Source organism: Sander vitreus, chromosome 10, assembly GCF_031162955.1.
Source record: "Sander vitreus isolate 19-12246 chromosome 10, sanVit1, whole genome shotgun sequence".
In the NCBI taxonomy this organism is placed as follows: domain Eukaryota; kingdom Metazoa; phylum Chordata; class Actinopteri; order Perciformes; family Percidae; genus Sander; species Sander vitreus.
Genome location: NC_135864.1, coordinates 7,911,233 through 7,938,732, shown reverse-complemented (window position 1 = coordinate 7,938,732; position 27,500 = coordinate 7,911,233). Strand labels below are relative to the sequence as shown.

Sequence of the window (27,500 nt, the reverse complement as noted above, 5' to 3'; positions counted from 1 at the left end):
TAGGTCTTCCAGGCTCCCAAGTCGCGAGGGATTAATTTGTGCTTTTCGCAGCTATTTTCTGAAACAGAAGACAACAAATCCTCCCCGCACAAAGTGTCGTGATTAAAACAGCCATTCCGTCTCTGACTGCCAGGGATCAAGGTCGTAAGCATCTTAGACAGGGATGGTGTAATGAGCCGACTGGTAGGAAGACGCAGCTTGTTTCCCCAGATGCAGCCTCTTGCAAACTGGAAACTGCAGTTGTCAATACTGCAGTTTTAATGTGATGTTTAATTGCATTATTTTGAGTCACAAGTAAAGATCTGTGCCATTTATCAGCACTTCCATGTTCCACTGTCATGTTCCCATTTGGTTACAGACTAGGGAAAGTTGTTATTAGCTTACAAGGATTTAAAACGTAGCTGATGGTGTAAAGTGTGTCAGGCTCTACAGTTTGTTATATTCGAGCTAACAAACGTCAGGGCACAGGCCTGCTCTTCTGACCGCCACCACGGACAAAAGGGAGGATTACTTTGCCAAATTTCACAATTTGCCGGTGAGATGCTACTCAGTGTGAAAACGCATTCAGACAAGTTTCCAGGCAGTGCTGACGGAATTCATATGCCTCACAGTAGGCAGCCACCCTGGTTTCTCTTTCACTGTCTCTGTTCACTCTCTCCCTGTTGGCTTAATAAGAATAGCAGTAGAGTTGGCAGACACTCTTTGATTTTAAGTGTATGGGGATATTAATGGATAATGTCATGATAGGAAATGTTCATTGTAGCCCAAGATACATTGTATTAAAACTGATTTTGATTTATACCACTATGTAGTCTCACTTTCACATGGCAACTAGATGTGAAATAATTGGTCGATCAATCAGTATTTAATCATGTTATATTAAATAGTGTATATTGTCTTTTTATAGAGCTTTGGGCAGTGTTATATCCTGTGTATTAAAGAAACTGTCTACAGTGCAATGTCCACCCAAGCCCCCCCAAGCTCTTTTTTAAATTTATTTATTAATGCATATACTGGTAATAGATTTTGTTAGGTGAAAGTACAACATGTCTTGCAGCTCAGCCATGGAGTAACAAACATGTCATTGGGATCACTTGATAGAAGGATTCCCTCGACACGCGCGGGGTTTTGCATGTACAAATGCAGACGGCTGAAGATGTTGATTTTGTCAACAAAGGAGACACAGTCATTGATTTACTCTGCTGGCTGACTCGGTGAGGGCAACGTATAACTGAAGCAGCCAGCGTGTGTCTGGTTTTATCAGGTTATACGACTTAATCGGTCATTCCTACACGATATAAAAGCATAACCTCACGCTACATCAGTCCCTTGACACACATTTAAAGATCAGTCTTTCTACTGTATGAATTACTGCTCTATAAAAAGGTGCCGATGCTCATTTCTATCCACAGTTTTTTTTACAGTAGTTTACGACAGCAGACATTAAACGTGAAATGTATAGTTTGTATTGATTGAAACTAAACTTGTGGATGTGTTGAAATATCAGTATCTGATCATCCATTAGATACAAAGGCTGTTTAGGTCATCAGAAATGTCCTTTACCGCCCTACCAGAGACTTTTGTTTATCTCTCCCACAGTGTTCCATTGTTTATGAAAGGTTGCAGCCCCTTTCTTTGATGTGGGTGATAGATGCATGCAGAGGTCTGCTATCTGCACTCAGCCAGAGCCAAATGAATAAATGGATTGACCATGTGTGCCGCAGTGAAAGGACCCGACTAGAGGAAAGCTTCCTATCTGGCAAACAGACACTGTGGTGTGAAAAAGATAAGAAAAGCGGAGGCGCTTCTCATAGTTTAGGGTGACCCAGGGCTGTTGAATTCGAAACAAATAATGAAATCACAGTAATGGTAAATGGACTGCATTTATATAGCACCTTTCTACCTTACCGGACAAAGAGCTTTACAGTTTGCTTGTCATTGACCCATTCACACACACATTCACTACATTAAAGGACGATTTATCAATTCAATCATTTGTGTAAATGTAAGGATTTGCAACTTTTTGACATAGGTATTCTATTGAAAGCTGAATATCTTGAATCTATCTAGAGTAACAAGTGATTTAAAGACGCCAACTTGTGCTCTGGGAAATTGTGACAAGCATTTTTCACTACTCTGACCAACCAATTAAAGCCAGATGCAATTTAGTCATTTATTTTACATTTAAAGGTCCAGTGTGTAGGAATTTCTCCCATCTAGCGTTGAGATCATATCGCAATCAACTCTCTCGCACCACGCAGTTCAGAGTACGTATTACAGCTACGGTAGCCTTCACGCTTCAAAAAGCCGGTCTCTTGCTCTTTTCAATATCCTTTTGTACGTGTGGTCCTCCGTGTTTCCTTCTTTAAACTTGCCGGGGCCGGGAAGCTACGATACTCATTAGCAGCACCTGTGAGTTTATCATGTGACAGCAAAAACGCGAAAGGCGGAGCAGTATGTCCTGTATGTCCCTTACCGGCTAACGTATTTCAAGGTGGCGCATGAATATGGATCGTCTACCCCAGTTCATGCAAATGCAAATGTAAAATTTCAAGCTAAAAAGAATACTTGGAATTGACGGTGGTGGTAAATATTCATGAAAAAGGGCAAGTTTGTGAACGGGCAACACAGATTTTGATAATGAACAACTAAACACGTTACACACGGGACCTTTGGTTTAGATTTAGGGCTGCAACAATTAGTTGATTGACAGACAATTAATTGGCGACTGTTTTTTATATTCGATTAATATTTTAAGTCAAGTAAAAATGCAAACCACTCTGTTTCCAGTTTCTCAAATGTGACTGTTTGCTGTTTTTCTTTGTCCTATGTGGCAGTAAATTATCTTGAATATTTGAATAAAAATAATATAACTGCTTCCTTGTGTCATCGTACATGTCAAACAGTCGGTATGCAGCAAAACAAACAACATTCTTTTTATCACTTTAGGTCACTGAACTTTTTTTTTACTCCGATATCTTTTCACATGAAACTGTATAAATGTTTTCACTGCACCCTTAGCCTCCTCTGTTTTCTTGTAAGTATTCATGAACACAATGCAGGGAAAAACCCCACAACTTCATTGACCTCTTTTTGCCCACTGAATGCTTTGCCACTCAACGGGCTGGCACTGGGCCCATCACTGCACCCTCTCCTTCTGGGGCCTAACATAATGGGTGGAAAACGGAGGACGTCTTAGTCGGTGTGTTTGGGCCCCAAAACAGGGAAGACAATGCCTGCTATTGTTTAATTTGTATCCAGGAGAGGAAACGTCTCCGTCCATTTGGCTGCATTGCACTACTACAATCCGTCTCACACATAAAGGTGTAAAGCGATGACATATTTGTTGCGTCAAGGAAATAACTGGGGAAGTTTACAAAGATGTTTGTTTGACAGTATGTAACTGGTATGCGAGGAATGCCATTCGTTGTTTTGAGAAAACAGCTTTAAAGTGTGCACAAGGTTTTATCCAGAACAGCATCTTGGTATGTTTTTCCCTCCGTGGGAGTCACCTGTGTTCCTGGAAGGATTAGTTTGGAAAAGAAAAGAGGAGGGATTAGACGTCCCCCCCCCAAAAAAAAAGCCAATTGAACAAGCTTTGTCTTTATGAAGCACACACAATGAGCAGAATTTGGGCTATAGCCTTCATCAGCATGTCCTAGTTATAGCTACCTACTACTCTTGGTCTGATCTCCTTCCTGTTTCTGTTCTATGGGAGGCTGTTGGCCCTGCTTTCAGCAAAAGATGTAAATGAACATGAAGCAGGCTAAGTGATGTTGAAAGCATAGCTTAAACATCCTCCGCTTTTGATCTCTCTACTAAGAGGCAAAAGAAAAAATCAGCTGTGAGAATAATTAAAGTCCATGTAAGGTCTTTTGTTTTTTGAACGTTAAATTGTTCAAAATAAACAAATGAATCACATGAAAAAGGCACTGAAACTGTCAGTGAAATTGTAAAGTCTTTTTTTTTTTTTTTGATTTGATGATCCGGTCCATGTCCTAGTATCCTCCCCCTGTGGACTTTGTGGTGATTGTGTTTGGCTCCATCTTTAAGGAGGCCAGAAAGAGAAAAAGAAAGAAAATCCGACCGGAAAATGTAGGGCCCAGGGAGTGGAAAAGATGGGGTCCTTTACATTCTTTCCATACAGTCAATCTGAAATATTTGAGACTGAAGCCACAATTGATGGTTTTGCATAGTTCTCCCTGTGAGGCTGCGTTTGAGAGGCGCTGTTTTATTCACTGTGATGTCACTGTGGAAGGGGGAAAAGAAACCCTGCAACACTGTCACCTAGTGGTAACCTTCTGTCTGGATTATTAGATACTTTGTCCTAGAGAATTTCTTCCTTCCACAATCAGAGTTGATCTGTGTGTTGTTTCTTTCCATCTTCTCCACTCGACGGAGAGATAGTCATCACATTGTATGTAGGCCTATATACATACTGTTGTTTCCTTTTCAGTTAAACATTAGTTTTAGGTTTTCAAAGTCTCTGAGGGAGATTTACTAAAGCCAGAAGTGAGTTCAAAATACTTTTATTGGAATAGTTTGAGACTCCTTAAAGTAAGGAATACTGTCACTGGTTTGACAAAGTTTGTAGCTCCCAAAACAACTTGTAAATCAGGGCTTTTTTACTGAATGAATTGTTGATGAATTTGCCAATTATTATCCTCCTAAATCAATAAATCATTTGGTCTACTTTTGATGCCTTTTAGATTGCATGATTTATTTGACCAAACCTTCAAATGGTTACATTTCAGGCACTTTTGCTTTAAAATAGGACTTAATCAATAAATGAATCAATATCAAAATAGTTGCCAGTAAATTCTGAGCCTATCAAGTAATTGATTTATCATCATCATTCAGCTCTCTATTAACCTGAATGGTCACCTATAAATTATATATTCAGGTTATTGCTCTCTGACCTGTAGTTTGCATCCATTCTTAACCTTCTGTAAATGAATAGGACATTTTAATTTGCATTTGCAGTTCAGCATACATGTGTCTCACGTGTCATTTACTCTACCTCAATATCCAAAATGTACTCGGTTTATGCTGCAGTTCCTCGGTTACCCAGCAGGTGGCAGTATGTGTCTGAACATTGCCTCTGTCCAACCCTGTGCTGCTTCACTGACCACAGACACTTTGAACATAAGGATTTGGTTAGTGAGGATATCATTGTGTGATGTAACAGGGCCAGTTTCTTTCTCCGTGTCCGCTTCGTAAAAGCCAAACCCAAATAACAAAAAGCTTTTATGCTGACATCATGGGACCAAGAGCCGGTTGTGTAGTTTCATAACACCTCTTGGATGTTAAGTCATAGTCTGTAGTAATGTGTCACATATTTGTTGACTATACATACTGATCTCAAGAAGTGGCGTATGTATGACACGCCAATTCGTATGCCATTTTGTTATCAAGACCCGTAATCGCTTTTTAGCGTGTTTATCAACGCTGTTTGGCCTCCATTGACTTACATTACCTTGCCATTGCGTGTCAATTTACGCCGTAGCAAGTAGTATGAAAGCCCAAAAATCCACAGAGCGATGTAGGTCGGGGTGGTGGATGGGTCAAATAACACAGGACTTTCACCCAGGAGCCCGGGGATCGTGTCCCGCGTGTCAGGTTTCCTAAACCCAAGTGTCGCTTTCTTCTTTTCCTAAACCCAACCGTGCCATTGTTGTTCCGTGTCCCGTTATTGTTTTCCTAAACCCAACCGTCCCGTTCTTCTTTTCCTAAACCCAACCCATTCGCCGTGATGCTAATTCCTGCTCCGTCTCGGTGTCGCTCTTACACTGTTGCCCCCGGAAACCAATAGCGTAGGATCCCAAAATGGTGGGCAGGCTCAGACACCTCCCAAATCGTCACGTGACAGCAAGCTACCATGACGTATGTCCTCATTCTCAATACGACGTAGACATACACGCGGCGTAGACATACACACGGATAGCTCAAAATGCGTACAGATAACACGCCACTTGGCTTTAGAAAGTGGCGTGTATGTTTACACAAAGTCATGATGTCACGTTGGACTATAAGCGTTACATGGTTTTTTGTAACAGATTTTACTACACTTTTTTCAACTTTATTAAGTGTGGTGTTTTCCACTGTGTTGGTTCTAATAGGAACCTCTGATTTGAACCTTTGAATTCCATTTCAACACTGAGCAAATAGGTAAAGTGTTTTGAGTGAGTTACTTATTTGTTGGTTGGCTGTAGGATGTTGTTCATTTCCGTGCAGCTGAGTTTCATGCATCCGTTGTAGGGTGTGATATGTATTAACATTACTAATAATAATTTTTTCAGACGTGGACTCATCAGGCTTTAAGTCAACCGCTACAGTTTGTAGATAGTGGCTGAGTGTTTCATGATAAGTGGTCTTAGATTGAACATCAAGTTTTTATTTTGGAAATTGTTGGAATAAAAAAAGATTGATTTGATTGTGTTACAGATGCTTCTATTGATTATTTTCTATTTCCTGAATCAGCTAAAACTAATCGTAGTAAGGCTTCTAACACTGGTGTGATTCTCCCCTCTGACACAGACACTGAGACACCAAACCAGCAGAAACAAAGTGTTATTCAGCTTTTCTGGTCAACATTTGATCAAAATTTCAATAACCTCATGATTGCTGCTCTCAGAAACATAACCCAGAGACAAGGTTGCCATTCTATGTGGTTTCATGTGTGTGTTTGTGTATGTCTGGAAGGGATCTTAACACAGAGTCTCTGTTTTCCCTCCACTCTGCTGTCACCACATCTACCTCCAGTTGCCACCGACAAAGGCATCCCAGTAGCTGCAACCAGCACCGCAACACACACACACACACACACACACACACACACACACACACACACACACACACACACACACACACACACACACACACACACACACAGTCAGTGCCCCAGTGTGTACCAATAGACAGTAGAGTAGCTGTACTGGCTGCCAGCTCTCAGAGAGGGCCACTTTGTTTCACCTCTGACTTGGATTCACGCCAAACTATCTGAGTCTCTCTCACTGGGTCACTTGATGAAGTAATTGAATGGGGAGTTTATAGTTGTGTAGTGTAGTTCCTTTATTTTTTTCTCTGCGAGTTGCTTTATTGCTCACTAATCCAATGCTCCGTTGCACAAATCACTGTCTTTGTAAAATTTATTTTTTCGATGAATAAGTAGCCAGTTTGTCTGCTGCAGAATGAATAATCAGTATTTTAAGCATTAATGCGACAATATAATCATTACTGGGCTATGTTTGAGTTGGTTTTTGTTGACATGTTTTGCTCATTGGGATTGAGTAGGAGTGTTAAGCAGATCGTTGATTGACTGAAAATGAGTCGACAATTCTGAGAAACGATTTATCTTTAAATCATTTGTCAAATAAATATGCTAAATGTTAATTGGTTTCAGCCTTACAAATTTTGAGTAATTTGCTGCTTTTCTTTGTTTCATACCATTAAAAATGATCTATAATGAAAGCAATCTTCAGTGGCAGCCCTGTCGAGGATTAAAGGACAAATCCGACGCAAAATGAACCTAAGGATTAATAACGTGTACCGAGTCGACCGTTTTTGTTTTCACGCTAATCGAATGTGACCAGTTTTAGCGCAAACCGCTAATTAGCTTATAACGCTAGTCGTCGGGGCACGGGTAAAGTAAAAAGAAATCGCTATTTCTATACCACTAACGAGGCTCAAAATAGCACCACACTTCCACGGTAGCATAATGAGGGTCCCTACATGTAAACCGAAGCGTTGAGAACTTTGTAAGTGTACATACAGTTTATTAAAAAGATAGATTAGAAAGACAGTACCGTTCACGTGTACAGGCGGGCGCCATCTTGGGAAAGCCATCACGACCAGTCGAACGACGAGTGCTGTGTAACCAGTAACATAGCTCAAGCACGGCGTTCGTCGTTACAAAGTTCTCAATACTTTGGGTTACATGTAAGGACTTTTTGCTTTCTCCTTTACCTTGTTAAGGTAAGCTAGGTTAGCCTCCTAGCTTGTGTGCGCTTCTCAAATGTACTTCAAATTCGTGGGATTTTTCCCTGTAATAAATCGTCCACTGCAAGGCACTTGTTTTTGTCTGACACAGTCATAATCAAATAGGTCTCCGCTGCTTTCTTCCGACTTTCGGTACCGCCATGATGCCAGGCGAGGGGCATGGACTATGTTGTGTTCAGTTTGACATGGAATGTCGGAATTTCTGGGTTCCCAGTCAGAAACTATACATGTCTACGGGAAATGTCATGGTCGGAAAGACGTTATTTGCTCTATGGAAGACATCGACAAAGACGAAAACTAAGGACATTTACTCTATTTTATTTTAGTTTAGTTAGTTTTGCAAACAGACATTACAGTTTTAGCTTAGTTATCGTTTTTTTGTAATGTATCGTTTTTATTTTTATTTCAGTTAACGACAATGTTTTTTCCCACCTAGTTTTCATTATTTCGTTCATTTTCGGTAACGATTATAACCTTGCCTTATTGGCATTGCAACATGATGTGAACACAACATTGACATACAGCATGATCACCTCAAAAAGTTGATATGGTGAAATTGTTAGCAAACAGTTGCCTATATACACATCCAAAATATCTTGCTCTTCAGTAGCTAAATGCTCCACTATGTTCATTAAGTATTCACCAATTTTGTCTGTCTGCCATTTGGTGCTGAGGAGGTTTATAGCAGGTTCATCTGAGCTTTTTTTCAATGAAACCTGCTGCCTGCTGCGGACGGAAAGCGGTTGATGAGTGGTTAGAGTGAATCAAAAACAGTTACAAACATAGTCATAGTCATTTCATGTATTGTTCATATAACAAATATTGATTGTAGTAGCTTAAAAGTTCTTGCTCTGAGCTCCTGTGTCTAACCCTTTCCCTCTGATCCTCAGGACCTGGAGATTGTCTACTCGTATCTCCACGGGATGGAGGCCTTGTCAAACCTGCGAGAGCACCAGCTGAGGTTAGTGTCTGCACTCTTTCCTGGTACTTAATTAAAATAACTAAGAACTTGATATTCCAATCACATGAATTTCAAATGCAAATTAAAACACTGACAACTCCTCAGTGTCTGCTCCATAACGGCTGTAATCAGGGATGAAAAAATTAACACAGAGCCGCCAGCCAAATGCTGGTGAAATTCGTCTGGTTTTCTAATCCAGCAGCCACTCTGCCCCCACCATCACTCGTCAGCTCTAATGACTTTATTCTCTTTTAAAAGCAAATCTGCTGCTAAAAAGACAAAATGACATCTAGCTTTTACTGACAAGGCACAGTGTCACATACATTTTCCTGATAGGTATAAATGCATTTTAAGCATGATTAATGTTGAAGTATGTGTTTTAGTACTTATGGGCTTATCACATTTCTATTTAACAAAGTGATATGATCCGTTGGTTCCCTTAGGTGTGTACACATTAACATCATTTGAAATGTAACAACCTCCAACTCTTCACAAAGAGGCATTTCATTACCTTTTAAGCTAAATGAAATTCACACTTATGTTACACAGCATTTGGTCAGGTGAGCAGAGGTGTGAAAGGGGATTGACTAATCTTTCAAGCTCTGTTTTCTTGATAGTATGATTGTAACTTTAATATCTTTGAGTTTTGGACTGCTTGCAAAACAAGCAATTTGAAGACTTTGGCATTAGGAAATTGTGATAGACTTTTTACACTTTTTTATTTTTTATTTTGATTGTAATCATTAGAACGTAATCATTAGTTACAACCCACATTTTAGCTGTCACTTGCTGTTGTTTTGTTTTCACTTTCTATTGGAATCAGAGTCCATATCTGACTCTAGACTTTCATTCGCACAGTAAAAGTCAAATTGATGGGGTCCATATTTTTTTTGATTGAGACTGAAAACACAGGTGTGTCTTTACATAAAAATCTTCAATTTGACAAAAACTACCCTGATGTGAACATGGCGTTCTGTTCTCCAAACAAGATTTTGCCTTTTTGCTGTCCTGGCTGTCACCACGTTAGCCTTCCAGTCTTTTCTGTGTGGCGCAGACTTTCCAAACACTGCATGTCAGAAGTCTGTTCCCAGCATGCCTTGTGTGCATACATGTGGATTATTGTGGCGACGGAACACTGTAGCAGTACATGACCCACGAGCTGGAACATTCCAGTGTGTGACCCCATCAGAGGCCTCCAACCCTACAGCAACCCCTCTCCCTCCTCCCCAGTTTGGATCCCGAGGAATGTCCCTGTGGTCCCACAGACCACGGGGACAAGACCACGTTTTTTTTTACTTAAAAAAAAACAAAACAATTCCCAGCCAGCTATAGCCATCCCACTAACTATGGGATTATGTTGTAGTTCTTTTTTTTCCCCTCCACATTTCATCTGGGAGGAATGTGTTGTTTTGCTTCTGTAGATCTTTTTTCACAGCGACTTGTTTTTTAGAGCTGGGATTGTTTTTCTCTGCCGTTGTGCAATGGGGGGGCTGCAACACGATGGCTGCCCCCAGCTATTTTTGAAGCCTTTTGTGTTTTGATCAGCTACTGTTTACTATGGTTGCCTGTCTGTAAAGTTGAGGCGCATTTGTCTTCTCTGGAGGCATCCTGGGAAAGCCTGATGTGGATGACTTTTTTACACTTTTTATGTTGTGGGGGGGAAAAGCAGGTTTGATTAGAAAATCTTCGATTTGAAAAATTCTAACCATTATTTACCCTTACAAGTGAACTGAGTGAGAAAAATATGAGTTAAATCTTTGGTTGAATAATGATAGTACTTTCAAATTATTATTTTTAGATTCTTCATGTAAGCAAAACACCATTTCACTAATGGGAGCAGTGGGAGCACAAAGTGAGTCTGTGCCTGATTGAGGAAGAGAAGGTGCTGCACAGAGGATGCTCATCTGGCCTGGATAAATGACACTTTTTTTAGGAGCAGAGGCATGAACACTCTTGTGACTGTAAGGTTAATTGTTCCAATCCTAAAACAAACCTTTGTCATTATCAGTGAATGAGGGTCTTGCTAGTCCACACAGCATTCCGGGATGGGAGAAAAACCTGCTCTGGTTTATTGACATTTCTTTAAACCAATCACAATCGTCTTGGGCGGCGCTAAGCACCACACGGAGCCTCTACAAAATAGCCTCAGAAAGGAACTTGTTTTGGTGGAACATTCAAAGTGTACGTTCAAATGTTGTTTTAGTCGTGCAACAGAAAACTCAGATTGGACAGATAGTCTAGCTAGCTGTCTGGATTTACCCTGCAGAGACATTTAACCATAGTTCTCATAAATCCACCGGAGTTTAGAATTCCAACACAAAGACAGCGGAAGGAAACGGACATCGGCGAAAAGACACGCATCCAGCGGAATTTCCCGGAAGTGGAAGGTCGTGGATATAGACTAGTGAATGAGTAACTGTCTCCCAACCTTGCATCAGTGCTGCCATTAACAACAAACAATAAAAGTGAATATGAAAAAAAAGGTTGGCAACAGCACCATGAAACATTACAAACAAACACAGTAAAATAAATAGGAAAAAAATAAATATGGCGAAAATAAAAACTTCAGAACTGACAATAACAATGTACCCCCAAAAAAGCAAGATTAAAAGATGGGTCTACTAATGACAAGAAAGTTTGCCTTTCTGAGATAAAGAGGGAGGATATTCTATAATATATATATATATATACAATATACCATAAAAACATAAAGCAGCCTCACCAGATTTTAATCAATCAATGACCTTTATTTTAACTCGTGAGACACTGAGGTTGCCCTCATCAACAGTGATGATGCCATATATGTATAGCCCATGAAATATTATTACCGCATTACAACAGTAGAGTAGAAGGTAGAAACTATCTGACATTTTAGCAGTAAATGTCAGATTTTGGTGTTGGCCATTTTGCATTAAAATATTAACGGCTTCTTTGTAACAAACTTGACTAACGAGGACAAATCCGCGGTACAAGAGGCAGAACAACTGACTCCCCTTTCGAACAGTAGCTTCAGTAGACCACAATACAGTGCAGCCACAAGACTCTCATGCTCTGCTGTTAATGTGACATCGCTACTCTCCTCATCAACAATCTGCATCAGAATAATAACATATCCAAACTATACTCCTATTTTTATAATTATTATCAGCCACACATTCACTGCGTGTCACTAATGGTGATTGAAAGTCATTTTGAGGAATGTAGGTGTATTTCCAAAAAATGGGTTGGATTTTTTTTTTTTTAGCATTTAGTTCCTGAAGCTACATCCTTATTAGTGCTACGTCTGGATCTATTCCTTTCGTTTTCTGTTTTGTTACATTGCTAACCAACCAAAGTTATTATTTCCTCCTATTGTTTTCTGACTGCCACTCTCTCTTCTCCCCCCCCCCACTTCTCTGTCCCTGCAGGATAATGTGTGAGACGGTGCGTTATGAGAGACATGAGGCCAATGAAGTGCTATACTAGTAAGTACCAGGAACCGCATGGGTGTGGATGCTCCTGTGTGTAAATTGATATTATTGATGATATTTGATTAAATACTAACATCTCTACCGGTGCATGAACACATGAAAAACAGCGGGCAGCCAATGGAACACTATTTCAGTTCTGTGGGATCAAAGCACACTTTGGCCTGGGCCGTTACTCAGAGTTATTGATGAGCGGAGGCATGCCGGGTCCACACAACGGAGCGACCTGGGTGACTTAAATGAAAACAAATGTCCATAAAGCACAGAAGCAGTCAGTCGATAACTTTTATGAAGGTGTGTGTGTGTGTGTGTGTGTGTGTGTGTGTGTGTGTGTGTGTGTGTGTGTGTGTGTGTGTGTGTCAATTTCACACCAAACCACTCTACAGCACAGCTGGAGAGAGACACAAACCTAGAAGGGATTTACAGTCTGATTTCACCTTGATTCAATAAGTCAGTGTGTACTGAATCCTCAAAGAACGACCTCAAAGAATAGCCTAAACGCATTTTCAGTGCTAGCTAGTCACTAGTGGTAATGCTTAATGCTTCCTCCTTTCAGCTGGGTGCTGTGGAGGGTTAATGTGATCGTAAAGCTGTATTGACAGATTCGTGACAGCTTCTGAGTGTGTTTGGACCCTTTTTTTGAAAAGCTGTCACAACTGTAGTGAGCAGAGAGAACACAGTGTTTGACTGCTGTCACATGTTGACGTCTTCCGAACACCCATGGTGAGAATTAAAACTGTTAATTAATGTTATCAGCCTCTCGAGGGGCTACAGAGGGCGCATTGTCCCTTCTCTGCCTCCTGATCCTCTGTGTGTGTGTGTGTCTGTGTGCGTGTGTGTGTGTGTGTGTGTGTGTGTGTTTTGGGGGAAGATGGAGAAGAGTCAACACCTCATTAGAAGCCCATCGGTGGTGTGGGAGCTGATTAAACAATAGGAATGCAGATTATGCTGTGGTCGCATAATAGACTCCAGTTTCAGCAAGATTCCCCCAGGTCCCCCCACACCAGTCACCACACACACACACACACACACACACACACACACACACACACACACACACACACACACACCAACCTAAGAAGCTCACTTTCCATTTCTAGTGGAATTGTTAATAAAGACCATTCTTGGATGTCCTAGTCTAATTCCTGTCAAAATGCAAAGTATGCAAATGAAAACACCAGTGGATGCACACAGTTTAAATATGTACACTGTTTTTTGTGTGCTTATTGTGGAAGCAGTCTTAAGGCAGTGACACACCAACCCGATAATCGGCTTTTTACTATTTCTCGCTTAAAATGTTTTCAGAAATACGTTTCGGTGAACTATCTTCGTAAAATATGATATCGTATTCTGAACGAGCCGCCATTATGAGCGGTTGAAAAATCCGGGAGCAGCCAGACCCACGTGACGTGTTCGTCCAATCAGCTGCCGGTTTAAATTTTTTGGGCGACAATACAGATTAGCGCCACCTGCTGTTAAGGAGACATATTACACGCTCAAGTCGGCGTCGCTTTGGTGTGTTCTGAGGCACTTTTTGGACCCCGGGGAGCCGACTGATCAGTCCGACTGCCTTTTCTGCCAACGGTCAGCCGTAGGGTTAGTGTGTCAAGGGCTTAATACCTCATTCAGACCAATGCGGTGACATGGGTCAAAGCTGCATCAGCTGACGCTTCTTACCGACCCTCTTCCTGACTTAGGTCGGACTCTGTGGTGGACTTTGGCTCGAATGTGTTCCTCATCATTTGTTGCCACAGCGAAAATTCATTTAATGATATTGACACACAAACCTCATCAGATCTACTTCCCAAAATGAAATGGAGCCAGAGAAAAATGGAAAGCATGCAAATTAGAGAGAGAGAGGGAGCATGCGTTAATGAACATGAGCAGATAAGTGAAACTGAAACATTGATTTTATTTGGTAATTGGAAATAATGTAATGCCATTTTGCAGGTTATTGTCTTTGTGGTTCATGTAATTTGCACGTGTCTACAGTAGGTACAACTGTTTGTATGTGTAGGGTTTGTGTGCATGCGTATGTGAACCTATAAAAAGTATTTCAGGGCTCTTCCTGATAAGAGCTGGGTGTTAAACGCCAGCAGATCAGATTGACTTTTCTTCTGTGCAAGATCTTAATCAACCTTCTCTTGTGAAAACACGAGCTTTTAACAGCCTTCCTTCATTTCCTTGTCTATTTATAACAACGGCAGTAATCTGCTGGGAAACGAGGGCTCTAAAAGTCAATGGGGGAAATTAATTGTTTATCTCTATTAAGTTGTAAAACTAGTATAGCCTGTATATCGAGTCATATGTCAGAAGGCTGTAAAGAGAAAAAAAATCCTTCATATGAAAAATATTTTTAGCAAAGCTACAGGCTGACACATTAGTGTCAGGTTTAGGTTTGAGTTATCATGAATGGCCGAGGTATGGAGAGCGTTCAGAAAGTTTAACTTAACATTTAGATGTACATTTGTATTTGTAGGGGGTATTCCTTCCCATAGTTCAGCTACAGTGTCTGACCCATGTGTTGGGGTGGAAGCAAAGGGAGGAAAACCAAAGGAGAGAGGGAGGATATTCCGAAGGGTGGGAGTAAATGTGATTTACATATTGTAAGGAATATACTGTATAATTGATAAAGTACATTTTCTGGAAATTCAGGTTCCAAAATATTTAACAGATGAAATAATCGGATAACACTGGGGATCTCTGAAATACTCAAATGTTTTGTTATTTTAAAACTAATATGACAAACTAATGTTGGAATCCCACTGGGTGCTTTAGGAAACACTGATGACCAAACTGAGGCTGAAACTAATGATTATTTTCCTTATTGATTGATTTGACGATTATTTTCTTGATTGACAAATTCATCTTTTGGTCTTTAAAATGTCAGAAAATTAAAAAAATTCCTTAAGCCGGAGGTGGTCACTACAAATCACTTTTTTGTCCAACCAACAGTGCAAAATACGTTTAGTTCCCAATGACATAAGACACAGAAAAGCATCAAATCCTTACAGTGAAGAAGCTAATCGATTAATTGTTAGATCTTTTTTCTCTCTAATCTATAGCAGCAATCTAAAGCGAGCAATCTATGGCAGCCATCTTTCTGGAAATCCCTCCCTTGATTTAATGGAATACGCCATCCAGACCACTCAGATTCATACAAATAACCTAGTTAATGACTCACACACTCACAATCTCACTCTGACTATCCCTGACAGTACTCATTTTCTTCTGCCTGGGGCTCTAGATTGCTAGCTCTAGATCTAGAGTGCTAACACTACATGCATGCGCGCGCGCACACACACACACACACACACACACACACACACACACACACACACACACACACAGTCACAGTCAATATCTCATGAAAACACCCCATGCTGTGAGAGCATCCAGAGATTATAGTGCTAAAGCCCTCCTGATATGGAGGCTGGCCTGGCACATTAAACAGTAGCTGGTGAAAAGGGTTAGTACCTTCTGGTCAGCATTTAACCTCTTCCATGTCAGCTCTTTCAATGCAACCCTTGACCTTTGACCCTCACTGGTCTGTGTGGTATAAATGAAAACTCCATGTGTATAGATGTGCAATGCAAAGGTGTTTTGAGGTTTTTTTTGTTTTTTTTTGCTGGAGTAGTAGAATTAGCTTGTTTGAGTCTTATTTCTTTTTTTAGCATCAAACTACAGGCATTGGAATCAAATGGTGTACATTTTCCATTGAATTAGAGCTGAAAGTTTTGATAATTGACTGATGAAAAATCATCATCAAAATCTAAGTTCACCAGTTCCACATTACCTTCTGTTCACAAAGGCGGATATAATATATATATATCTTTTATTCAGTTTTGAACTGTTGACAGATTTGTCATTTGACATTTGAAGACGTCACCTTGTGCTCTGGTTTTTTTTTAATTTTTTTTTTTTTTTAAATTGGCAGATTCATTGATAATGAAAGTAATTGTTACTTGCATCCGGGCATATAATCCAGTCAGTTTTTTGTTTTTGTTATGAGGAATTTCAAAGCCAAGCCTGTCCGTCTTAAAGTTGTGACCATGTCATTGTTTGTAGTGTATTTCAGTGTATTTCAAGTTAAAGTAAGCAGTTTGACAACTGATTGCATAATGTCTTCTCATTTTCTGCACTTATAGACAACAACTGAAGGTTAATTCCCGTTTCATTTGTTTTATTTGTTGGTTGTATTGTGTGCCCATGAAAACTGAAATTTACCTTCTGCAGACGTCACCTGTGTGACTGTGACGCTGAAATCCCATTTCACCCTCACAGTCAGAGAGCTACCGTATGTGTTTCAATTGAAATTTACTAAAAGAGGAAGAAGAAGAATTTGTCTCGTCAGCAGACTGCATCAGTCCCAGTCAAACAAGCTGTTGCCAGGAGAGAAAAACAAAAACACTTTTCTTAGAACCATTGGAGCAATAAGGTGTGAAAACCCATACATTTTAAATAAACCATAATTTTTACTTTTTACTGGTATTTTTCTTGTTTTAAAGATGTAGAAAAAAGCACTGGTGATACTGTATCATGACAATACTAAAGAAGAACACTTAGCAAACTGTGATATTTTAACCCCTGGTCGATGTTCAGAGTGAGCGAAGCTCCTGTGCAGCTTTTGGAAAGTTGTTGTTGTTGTTAAATTTAGGTTAAAAAAAACAGAAATTAATTGTTTTTGCACAATTGCAAAAGTGGTATAAATGCTTTTTTCACAATGTCACAACACCATTGTGTCATTGAAAGTCTCTTGAGAGTTTCATGGTAAAAACAACAACAACAACAACAACTTCAAATGGTCATATTTTTTAGCTCCTTGTTTATAATTGGCCACTGAATGCGCTTGTCAGACACTCCTCTTTTGTTCATCATCAGTCCAAACCCTGTGCACCTATGTGAAAAAGAGAATCACTTGAGCATGATTGGTATCAATATTAGACAAATTATCACGTGAAGTAAAAAGCTAAACATTTTAAGGGAATGTCTTGACTCTACCTATTCATTTGACAGCCAAACGTGACTCAGTTTCACATTTTCAGAAAGGGCAGAAATTTTCGTAAAAATTGAATCCTCATTTCACCAAAGTCTTGATGCTATAATCACCCTTCCTGTGTCATTTTACCCCCATTCCACCAGCTCCATGGCACTCGTATAACCAGATTCCCCGCTGTTAAAGGCTTCCCGAGGGGCTTTTGGTGGATGATGTTCCGCGTTTGACGATCGCTTCCAGTACGCGTGACCCAGTTCAATCAAACTGTCGCTGCACATAAGAGTCTCCTATCTCCTACTTTTTTGGTGTTCTATCTTCTCTCCCTCAGCCATGTGAGGGTCTCCCCTCGCTCTGTGCATCTGCGTGCCAGCAATTAATAATTGAGCATTTCATTCGTGTCATCTCTGAATGCAAGGAAGAACCATAAAAGGATGGAACGAGTCTGGAGGGAGGTGGATGGAGATCAGCAGAAGGAAAAGGAGAATGGATGCTGTTGGAGGAGTTTGCACTGTGTCAGTAGGGTGTGCTGTCTACAGCCTCATTAGTTCTGCAAGGAAAGTGTTGAGAGGAGGAAGGAGGGGTGAGACTTTGTTCTCAGTGATTAGAAGAAAAAAAAAACTCTGTCAGCACAGTGATGCTGGGTGTGAATATATGTGTCTGTGTGGGGGTGGGTGTATAATAAGTGCACCCATCCTTTACCTTTCTGTAAGCAAAAGCCAGTCCCACCTTGCTGACGTCGGACTGGTCATTGATTTTGCTCCTTCTTTTCCCCTCTGGTTTCAATTAAAAAAATCGCACTCCGACCAGTTGAAAATGTTCAGTGATAATCACACATGCTGCTGCCTTATTAACGCCAGAGCACCTTCAAGTACAAGGTCTGATTTCAGCTTGATGAGCAGACGTTCTTTTTCTGTGATGAGGCAACGTTTTTTTAAGTGCCAACTACTAAACAGACAGATGGAGGTTTCACAAAGAGAAACATCCATTTCCATTGAAATTGATGCTGTGCTTGCATAGCAAAGATAATAACAGTTTATTTAACAGTAATACCTGAACTGATGCAGACAGATAATACCAGTGTTTATTTATTTTTTTACACTTTTGCAAATGTTATTCCTCTACGATTTACAAAATAGTTCAATATTGTGGGAAATGAGAAGTTTGATTAAATTTGGGGTGGCAATAGCTTAGTCTGTAGGGAGTTGGGTTGGGAACCGGAGGGTCGCTTGTTCAAGTCACCATATGGACCAAAGTATGGGCAGTATGGGCACTGCCATAGTGCTCTTGAGCAAGGCACCAAACCCCCAACTGCTTGGGGCGCCTGTCCATAGACCGCTGCAGCCTCCTCACTCTGACATCTCTCCATTAGTGCATGTATAGATACTGAGCGTGTGTGTGTATTTCAGGCCTGTGTGTAATGTGGGTTCTAACAACAGAGTGAAAACATTGTAAAATTAGCTTAGCATAAAGACTGAAGACCTACCGGCACCTCTCAAGTTGACAAATTACCACTTTATATCATCTTTGTTTTAATCCATACAAAAACCGAAGTGTAAGAATGCTATATCGTGTTTATCAGGAGTCTGCGTGCCAGACTATTTCCTGGAGTCTTGTTGTCTCTGTGAGGTTGTGAGGCCACCAGCAGAGACTTCAGGATTTACAGCGCCTTGTCAAGAAATAGTCCGGCACATAAGCCCCTATAACAGATGAAACAAACACGATATAACGAGTTAATAAGCTTGCTTATAAAGCTGAGCTTTAGAGGTTATGGTAGGCCTATTTTATTACCTTTGGACAGAGCCTTTCCCAGGCTTATGCTAACCAGCTGCTGACTGTAGCTTTCTGTACACTGTACAGACGTGAGAGCGGTATTCATCCTCTCATCTAAAGCAAACGAGCGTAATTCCCTATTCCTTATTCCTATAACGAATAATGAAAATAATTGTGAATATTTAATGTACTTTTAGACTTTAAGACATGCAATAAATGAAGCTTTCTAGATTAGTCATGCATAGTTCTATTTCACAATTTTTGCAAAAAAAAAGACAAAATAAGTCAAACATTTACACACTTTGAATGTCTGTTTTAAAATAGTCAGGATGCTGAAATAAGCAATAAAGGCACCAAACTGAGACTGTAAATCTTAAAATCTAGCAAAAATAATCCTAAATGTTGCCATCATAATGCAACTTTGGTTGTTAAGAATCATCAGAGCAGATTTAAAGCGGTTTCTGTTTACTGATGTGCCTATTTTTGTCCACCAGTGCTGAAACTTCAGTGCTCATGTCAAATTCCCAGCCCTGGAGAAATATGTTATCAGTGTCATGAGAATACTTTCCTCTTTGGGTTTCTACTTCCTCTTTACTGTCAGAGGGCTGTAAGGTGACATGTTAATCAAGAAATTTTAAAAAACTACTCTTAAATGTTCGTTAAAACATGCACTATTGCTGTATTCAACTACGGCAAAATTAATTTTGTATCACAAGGAATCCTATATTTAAAAAATGAGACTCCGCAGCTATTCTAAGAGAGCAGTTTGCTCTGTGATATTTAAACTGACCTGCACAAAGATTGAATGCGTTGTGTTTGTCCTTTGAGCCCTCTGGCTGGTTGCATATGAATGAAAGCAAGCTTTCCTATCCGTGTACACCGCATTTGTTTATGTTTTCGGTAGGTTAACATACACGGCCTCTTTGATAATCCTGCATGTACTGAGCATAGAAGATTCCGTGTATATCAGCCTTGTGAGATTATCTCTTTGCAATCCCTCTGGTAGCCATGAAAGTCTTGAGATAAGCTAGATGAGCAAGGAAACAAAACTGATAGTTTTTTTAAAACTGTGTCATCCTTTAAGAATTATCAGCATGCTTTATTCACACTGAGTGTTAATTTAATTTCTGAATTTCATATTCAGTGAATTGTTTATCTAAAGGCAAACTCCCCTCAGTAGAATATTTGATGTTCCTTAATAAGGCCTCTGGTTCACTAGTTATGCCACATAATACTTTAAAAAAAAAGTCTCTTTAATTTAAATTGAATTGCCAAAAGTGTAGCATAAGTGTGGTGAAAGTGTGTACATGTGTACTTGCGTTTGTTTACCAGTCATGTAAGAAGCTGACAGGCAGCTACATCATCCAGAGGTCAGTCTGAGTTTACTTTGTCTGCGATGCCCAATTTCCTCGTCTGTGTGTTTCAGCAGGGCCATGGGTGTGGGAGTATGAGTGATGATTCCTCAGTTCATTCATAGTTCATTCATAATCTCTCTCTGTCTCTCTGTCCCTCATGTTTTCTTCTTTTCACTTTCTTTTTTTGTAAAGCAGCCATCTGTATTTGGCACAGTGAACAGGAAAGGTGGCAGCCACCTGGGTTTGAATCCAACCTGCGGCCCTTTGCTGCGTATCATCCCCTCTCTCTCACCCACCTTTCCTGTCTCTCACTAGCACTCTCCAATAAAAATAAAAAGCCCAAAACATAATCTTAATAAATAAATAATTGTTGTTCAGTGTGTCGCAGAGCCTGTACATATGACTTTTGTTTCTAATATACTATATAGTAATTTCAAAAAATAATACCTTAAGTTGATCATTTAGTAAAGGGTAAATTAAGACGATGTATTCCATAACAGTATTATGATTTTGTTACATGACTAACTTGCTATCCTGTACTGTCGCTGCACAAGATTTATTTTGAAGTTGTATATACTCGTGAAAGAATAGATATTTCCTTAAAATTGCAGAATTGTCCTTCAAAGTAAAGGCCTTTATCTTGCTAATTGTACACAATTCCTTACTCTAAGCACTATTTAGAGTCCTATTTTCTCCATCTCATTCTGTGATAACTTGTGCTCATTGTCTCTCTTTCTGTCTTTCAGCCCTGACGACATCGGAAGCTGCTGGTACATCCTGTTGTCCGGCTCAGTCTTCATCAAGGAGTCCATGTTCCTTCCCAGAAGCAGGTAGGATCATCAGCCATTTTCGTTCGGGTGGCGTTTTTTTAAGGCTTGATCTTGGCACTAACCTGCGAGCAGCTTTCACCCTTCAAAGCCTATTTAGAGGAGTCACATAGGGAGATAAAAGCTAATCCTACACTGACAAGAGAGCCAATTCTAATTTATACTATCTCAAAAAAGTTTGTTCCCCCTCTTAACAACTTGCTCTTATCCAGAGGAGTAAACAGAGGTGTGATGGCTTTTACCCAAATTGTCTTTTTTAACATTGTTTACAGAGTTAAGGTTACAAAGGGCACACCTGCTTGTTGTGGATTTCTCAAAAGGAAAAGTATAAATCTGATAATTACTTTTTCTGTCACAAAAATAAATTGTATTTTTCTGCTCACAGAAGAAAATCACTCACGAGAAAGTGACCGCTGCTGCCATCTCAGTGATTTTGCAACTTTTGTTTCCGAAATCAAATCACATTGTATGATTTTTAAATAATTAATTTGCATTTAATTGCATGACATAAGTATTTGATCACCTACCAACCAGTAAGAATTCTGGCTCTCACAGACCTGTAAGTTTTTCTTTAAAAAGCCCTCCTGTTCTCCACTCATTACATGTATTAACTGCACCTGTTTGAACTTGTTACCTGTATAAAAGACACCTGTCCACACACTCAATCAAACAGACTCCAACCTCTCCACAATGGCCAAAACCAGAGAGCTGTGTAAGGACATCAGGGGTAAAATTGTAGACCTGCACAAGGCTGGGATGGGCTACAGGACAATAGGCAAGCACCTTGGTGAGAAGGCAACAACTGTTGGCGCAATTATTAGAAAATGGAAGAAGTTCAAGATGACGGTCAATCTCCCTTGGTCTGGGGCTCCATGCAAGATCTCACCTCGTCAATGATCATGAGGAAGGTGAGGGATCAGCCCAAAACTACACGGCAGGACCTGGTCAATGACCTGAAGAGAGCTGGGACCACAGTCTCAAAGAAAACCATTAGTAACACACTACGCCGTCATGGATTAAAATCCTGCAGCGCACGCAAGGTCCCCCCTGCTCAAGCCAGCGCATTTCCAGGCCCGTCTGAAGTTTGCCAATGACCATCTGGATGAGCCAGAGGAGGAATGAGAGAAGGTCATGTGGTCTGATGAGACAAAAATAGAGCTTTTTGGTCTAAACTCCACTCGCCGTGTTTGGAGGAAGAAGAAGGATGAGTACAACCCCAAGAACACCAACCCAACCGTGACGCATGGAGGTGGAAACATCATTCTTTGGGGATGCTTTTCTGCGACTGCACCGTATTGAGGGGAGGATGGATGGGGCCATGTATCGCGAGATCTTGGCCAACAACCTCCTTCCCTCAGTAAGAGCATTGAAGATGGGTCGAGGTGTTTATGTTATAAATAACATAAACAATAAACAGAACATTTTTAACAAGCTTACAACTCTACATTAGGACATTTTTACTCTACATTATAGTGTGTTACAAACCATTTCTTAAATGTGTATTCTTAGAAATGCTAAATATGGGGACTTAAAATAAAGAGTTGTACAGGAATTTATTATTTATATGTCCTGAGTGGCTGCCAACTACTTTCGTTGTAGTGTTATTAATGTTTGATGTCAATCTAAACATAATTTACATATAGTTCCAGCCCTTTTTTTTATAGGGTGTATTAAGAAACGCATATTATAGTCTGTGAAATGTTGTAGAAAGCAAGTTTGTCACCAGAGCCCTCCCCCATGATGGATAATAATTATCTACCACACCATCAGAGGACTTAAGATTCATGTTCCGCTCTCCAGCTCTCAGCCATCAGCTCATGGCAGTGATCACCACCTCCGAAGCCAAGACCCAAATGTTAAAAAGCTGTGATTTCACAAGTGGATCTGTTACATGAACCATCTCTGTGGGTGTCTCGAAAACAATGACCTTTTCATCCGTTAGGCTTGACATAACACACACCTACGGCCACTGAAAGCTCTTGGGCCATCACTTTAGTGTCCCGGCAGTACTGCGATGGTCGGCTGCGGCCATTCTCCAGATTCACATGAACGTGGGAGTCATTTAAAACGCAAGACTCGATTGGAAATGTGCCACAAAGCTGCTCCCCTCTTAAATATAACCTCTTCAGTTTTGCCAAGGTGAAAATGTGTGTGTGGGATGCCGGAGGGCGGATTTGCAGGTATTGGCAGATTAATGCCCAACTGCAGTCACTGGGGAAGAGAAGGCTCTGAAAATGTTTACTAAGCATAAGTTGCTAGGAAGACTGTGTCCACTCTGCTGCATGAAACTGTATATGGTTGATAATTAGATCACTTCTTCTTAGAGTGCTGCCAACTGCATTGCACAACACAAGTCTTGTTTCTGTGAACTGTGCTAAATTATACACATGATGCACAAAATGCACATTGAGCACTATTAATCAGAATCACTTATCTTATCACTTATCACAATATAAAGCAGAATAATTTGTCTTAGGAACAATGTTAAGTATATAGCAACAGCTAGATCAACCAAGTGAAAACTGACAGGCATTGGAAAGAGCCTCTTGTTGGCTCTGGAACAGGCGGGAGGGGCTGGGCTGGAAGCCAGGAGAAGATGGGCAGTGACTGGCCACCACTGCCGACCCGCCAACTGGAGGATGTTGTTGTTCATGGTCGCAACATCCAATGAGTTAAACGCCACATAACGACATCATCTCCTACTTTCCTGAGCCACTGTCAGTCAAGAAAGTGACTGAAGGTTCCAGCATCTAGATGTATCTAACAGCATCCCATATCCCACCAACATTTAATGTAGTACTGTCAGTGGCCTAAACCTTAGTGTGTCAACCCCACCCAGTTTGCAAATATAAAGACTTAAAATTCACAGACTTGCAAAGTACTATCAGCAAACACATATTAAGTAGGGCTCGTGATATGACCTGATACTGTAAGTCCAGTATAAAGATAAAGATAGAACACTTTAGCACTCTACTTAGCACTCTAGTATAGTCTTAGCCTCTACCACAGACCTTGATGTGTATGGCTCCCGCATTAAAAACATCATTCTTTGGGAGGAAATGAAGCAAGACCTATTCCCCTAGTGACAAGAAGACATTTTTGAAATGACACATTCATAATGACACATTCTGATTCTAAGTTTTCAAGGACCTCTGGGTCATGAAACTCAATGTCGACTCGAATGTCAGTGTAAATGTAAAGAACCCTTTTTTTCATGACAGCGTTTGTATTAACTGTTTTCTCAGTAACAGTACCAGATACATTCTTTAAAACAGGATACATAACTGTTACACTTCCCGCTAAAACAGGTGTGTCAGTGTTTGAACATTGACTGGTTGTTTACGTGTTGACACATTTCCTCATTGGCAGCCTCTTAAAGCCTAAACTATTGTCATTTATTTTTCAACATTTTCTTTCTTCATACTTGGAATGGCCATTAAATGTTTTTTTTAATGGCCATTGCGACAAAGAAATGATGAGGGCTAAAGGGCTCGGAGGAGAAATTGGCTGTGACACGAGAAACTGAATGGAGTCCAGCGGGACTTCCTGAAGCTTTTAAAGATGTGGTGGAATTGGGTTTCAGACAGGCCCTACCCAGAAATGGCTGCTCGTATCTACTCTGGCAGCAAAGTTGAAAACTTGATATGCCTACATCATTCACTCAGTGCTTTTCTCCCTCTGCTCCCCCCTCCCATCACTGGTGGCTGTAGTGAGATGTGATCCAGGGGAAGAGGAATGACTCGGTCATTAAGTGAAGAAGCTGGAGCTCTGTGCCTTATTTAAGGCCAGAGGCCAGCGTGAAATCGAATACAACCCAAATAAATATTTTAGGAAGCGGGTGACAGATTTAACGCCTGTAGAAACACGTGCTGTGTAAAACACGTAATTAAAGGAAATCAGTAAATCAGGCCAGGGTCAGGCTACATGATAATGATCTTCGTCAGATTAGACGACCACAGAGTGATTAATTTTTGCCAGGACTCGGCTGAGAGACACGGCAGGCTATTGTTGGATTTAGAACATTTATAGCCTGCCGTCTTTTATGAAATACACCAGTGAGGCATAAGGGACCAACTTGATTGTTCCACCTGGCAGCACCGACGACGAATGTTTATAACAGTTTTTTGAATGAAGTTGAATCTGGAATTCATTCATCATCACTTATTAGTGAAGGTAGGCTCTATCTTGTCCATCCCGTGTCATAGGAAAAGAAAAAGGTTTGGTGTGTAGTATACATACATGTGTGTGCAGAGGGTGACACAAGTAGCCGCAGGTATGATTGATTTGGTATGCTTCTGACTCAGTGGAATTAAATATAACATCATTGCGCTTAGCTACGCCATATTATACAGAGCTGTCTGTGCTTCTATTGGTCTATGTCATGTAGCATGTTGTAGAAGTTGTCAAACTAGGGGGAAGGAGGCAATTATTTTGACACACTAGTCTTTTGTCGTTTGTTGCGTCTGTCATCTTCCACTATAACGCACTAAAACGGGATAAAAACAAGCAATCGTCGCACCCGACGTTAATTTTCCTTCCAGATGCCCCACATCCATCGGTCGGGCCATATCAGGCTGGTATTGTGTAGTCTGATCTTGGCATTAATTGTTAAGTGTATGTCAAATAAGTGTGATTTTCTGGATTTGAAATCCATAAACATTTGAGTTGATGGTAATGTGGGGTTGCATTTTCCTTTTTTGAAAAGTTTCAAATGTAGGAGTGAGTTAGGAGTTATTTGTAAAATTAATTATTTCTAAAATGAGATGCGTTGATCTTGCAACTCTGCAGCTGTTTTGAAGCAATAGACAGAACCAGAATTAGTCAAAACATGTCAAGTAATAGCTGTCATAATTGCCTTTGTTTCCCCAAAACAACATTTATGTTGATCTCCATTTTCAAATGTTCAATGAACATGTTGACATATTTTAGTGAGAGTTTCAATAACCTTGCCACTGTATGAAACTCTTAACTTCCACCATGATATACACTACATTAACCCTGGTCTGGGTTTTACTTCCCCTTCTCCATGCTGCTGCCTCCATTTATTATCACTATCAGTTGACTGCTGTCAGGACTTTACCTCCGGTCATTCACTGAACAGTTTCCTGATCATCAGCCTTATATTGGTTAACAAAAACCACCACTCTTAACTGAATCAGCACCTATCAGCAGCCGGGTTTCAAGTTAGCGGAGGAATGTCAATGCCTCATCGCTTTTGTTTGTGTGAACTGCTTGAAGAAAAGGTCAGTAAAGCATTGAATCATTTCTTGACAGCCAGCAGCAGCCCAGGCAGAGTGATCTATGACTAGATGACAAACTGATCCAATGATCATATATTCTGTAATTAAGCAAACACAGATCTCACTCATGTCTTCTCAGTATTGCCCTTATACTGTACTGTATGTTCTGTGGAAGCCGACAGGCAGTAATAGCCTTTTTACTCCTCACATGGATGAAAAAAAACACTTACTATAACTGCACATTTCATGTTTTTGCTACTTGGATTGAAAGCTAATGTGATCACTCGTGGTGACTTTCGTGACCTTCGGGATGTTGAAATATGTCTACAATCACGTATAATTACAAAACTGATTGTGCAAGCCATGAGAATTGTTTTCCTCTTTTTGGAGATAAACATTTAAAAATAACTTTTCTGGTTGCCAACAGTGACTCACGTGAGTGCTGGTACCAGAGAAATAAGGCCACTGACCAATATATCTGGCTTCACTGTAAAAAATAAACATTTGATGGTTTGACATAACATTGTGGGCGACTATGCTCCTTCAAATGTGGAATTGAACTGAACCAGTGCTGAATAGTTCAGTTTGTTCATGAGCTGTTCTGATGTAAGACTCACAGATGGAACTAGATTTAGAGGGGCACTCCACCGATTTTTACACAGCCTGTGAAAACAATTGTATAATGTCTTCCATGGCTCTGAAGCTCATTAGGGTTTAGATGATTTAAATGTTTAATAGAAAGCTTGTGATAAAATATTTCAGCTGACTAAAAAAACTGGCAAACTTGATTTATTCCTACAGAATTCATTATAAAAAATGTCATGAGTAACTTTTACCGAACAGGGAGGACAAAGGCTTTCCACTACCCACTGCTCCATCTCACACA

The 27,500-nt window shown here is 40.2% G+C and overlaps 1 protein-coding gene across 9 annotated transcripts in view; it reads left to right on the top strand.

Annotated features, from left to right (window-relative positions):
* rapgef2b (Rap guanine nucleotide exchange factor 2b) overlaps window positions 1-27,500 on the top strand; it is a 117,468-nt gene that overhangs the window by 24,501 nt on the left and 65,467 nt on the right. For 8 of the 9 annotated variants that reach the window (XM_078260127.1, XM_078260125.1, XM_078260123.1 and 5 more), the window contains exons 2-4: window positions 8,889-8,959; window positions 12,367-12,423; window positions 21,294-21,377. In XM_078260127.1, coding sequence (XP_078116253.1) covers window positions 8,889-8,959; window positions 12,367-12,423; window positions 21,294-21,377 — 212 coding nt within the window. Of the gene's footprint in view, window positions 1-8,888; window positions 8,960-12,366; window positions 12,424-21,293; window positions 21,378-26,512; window positions 26,618-27,500 lie in introns of those variants that run through there. The other variant, XM_078260129.1, reaches the window with a different exon arrangement.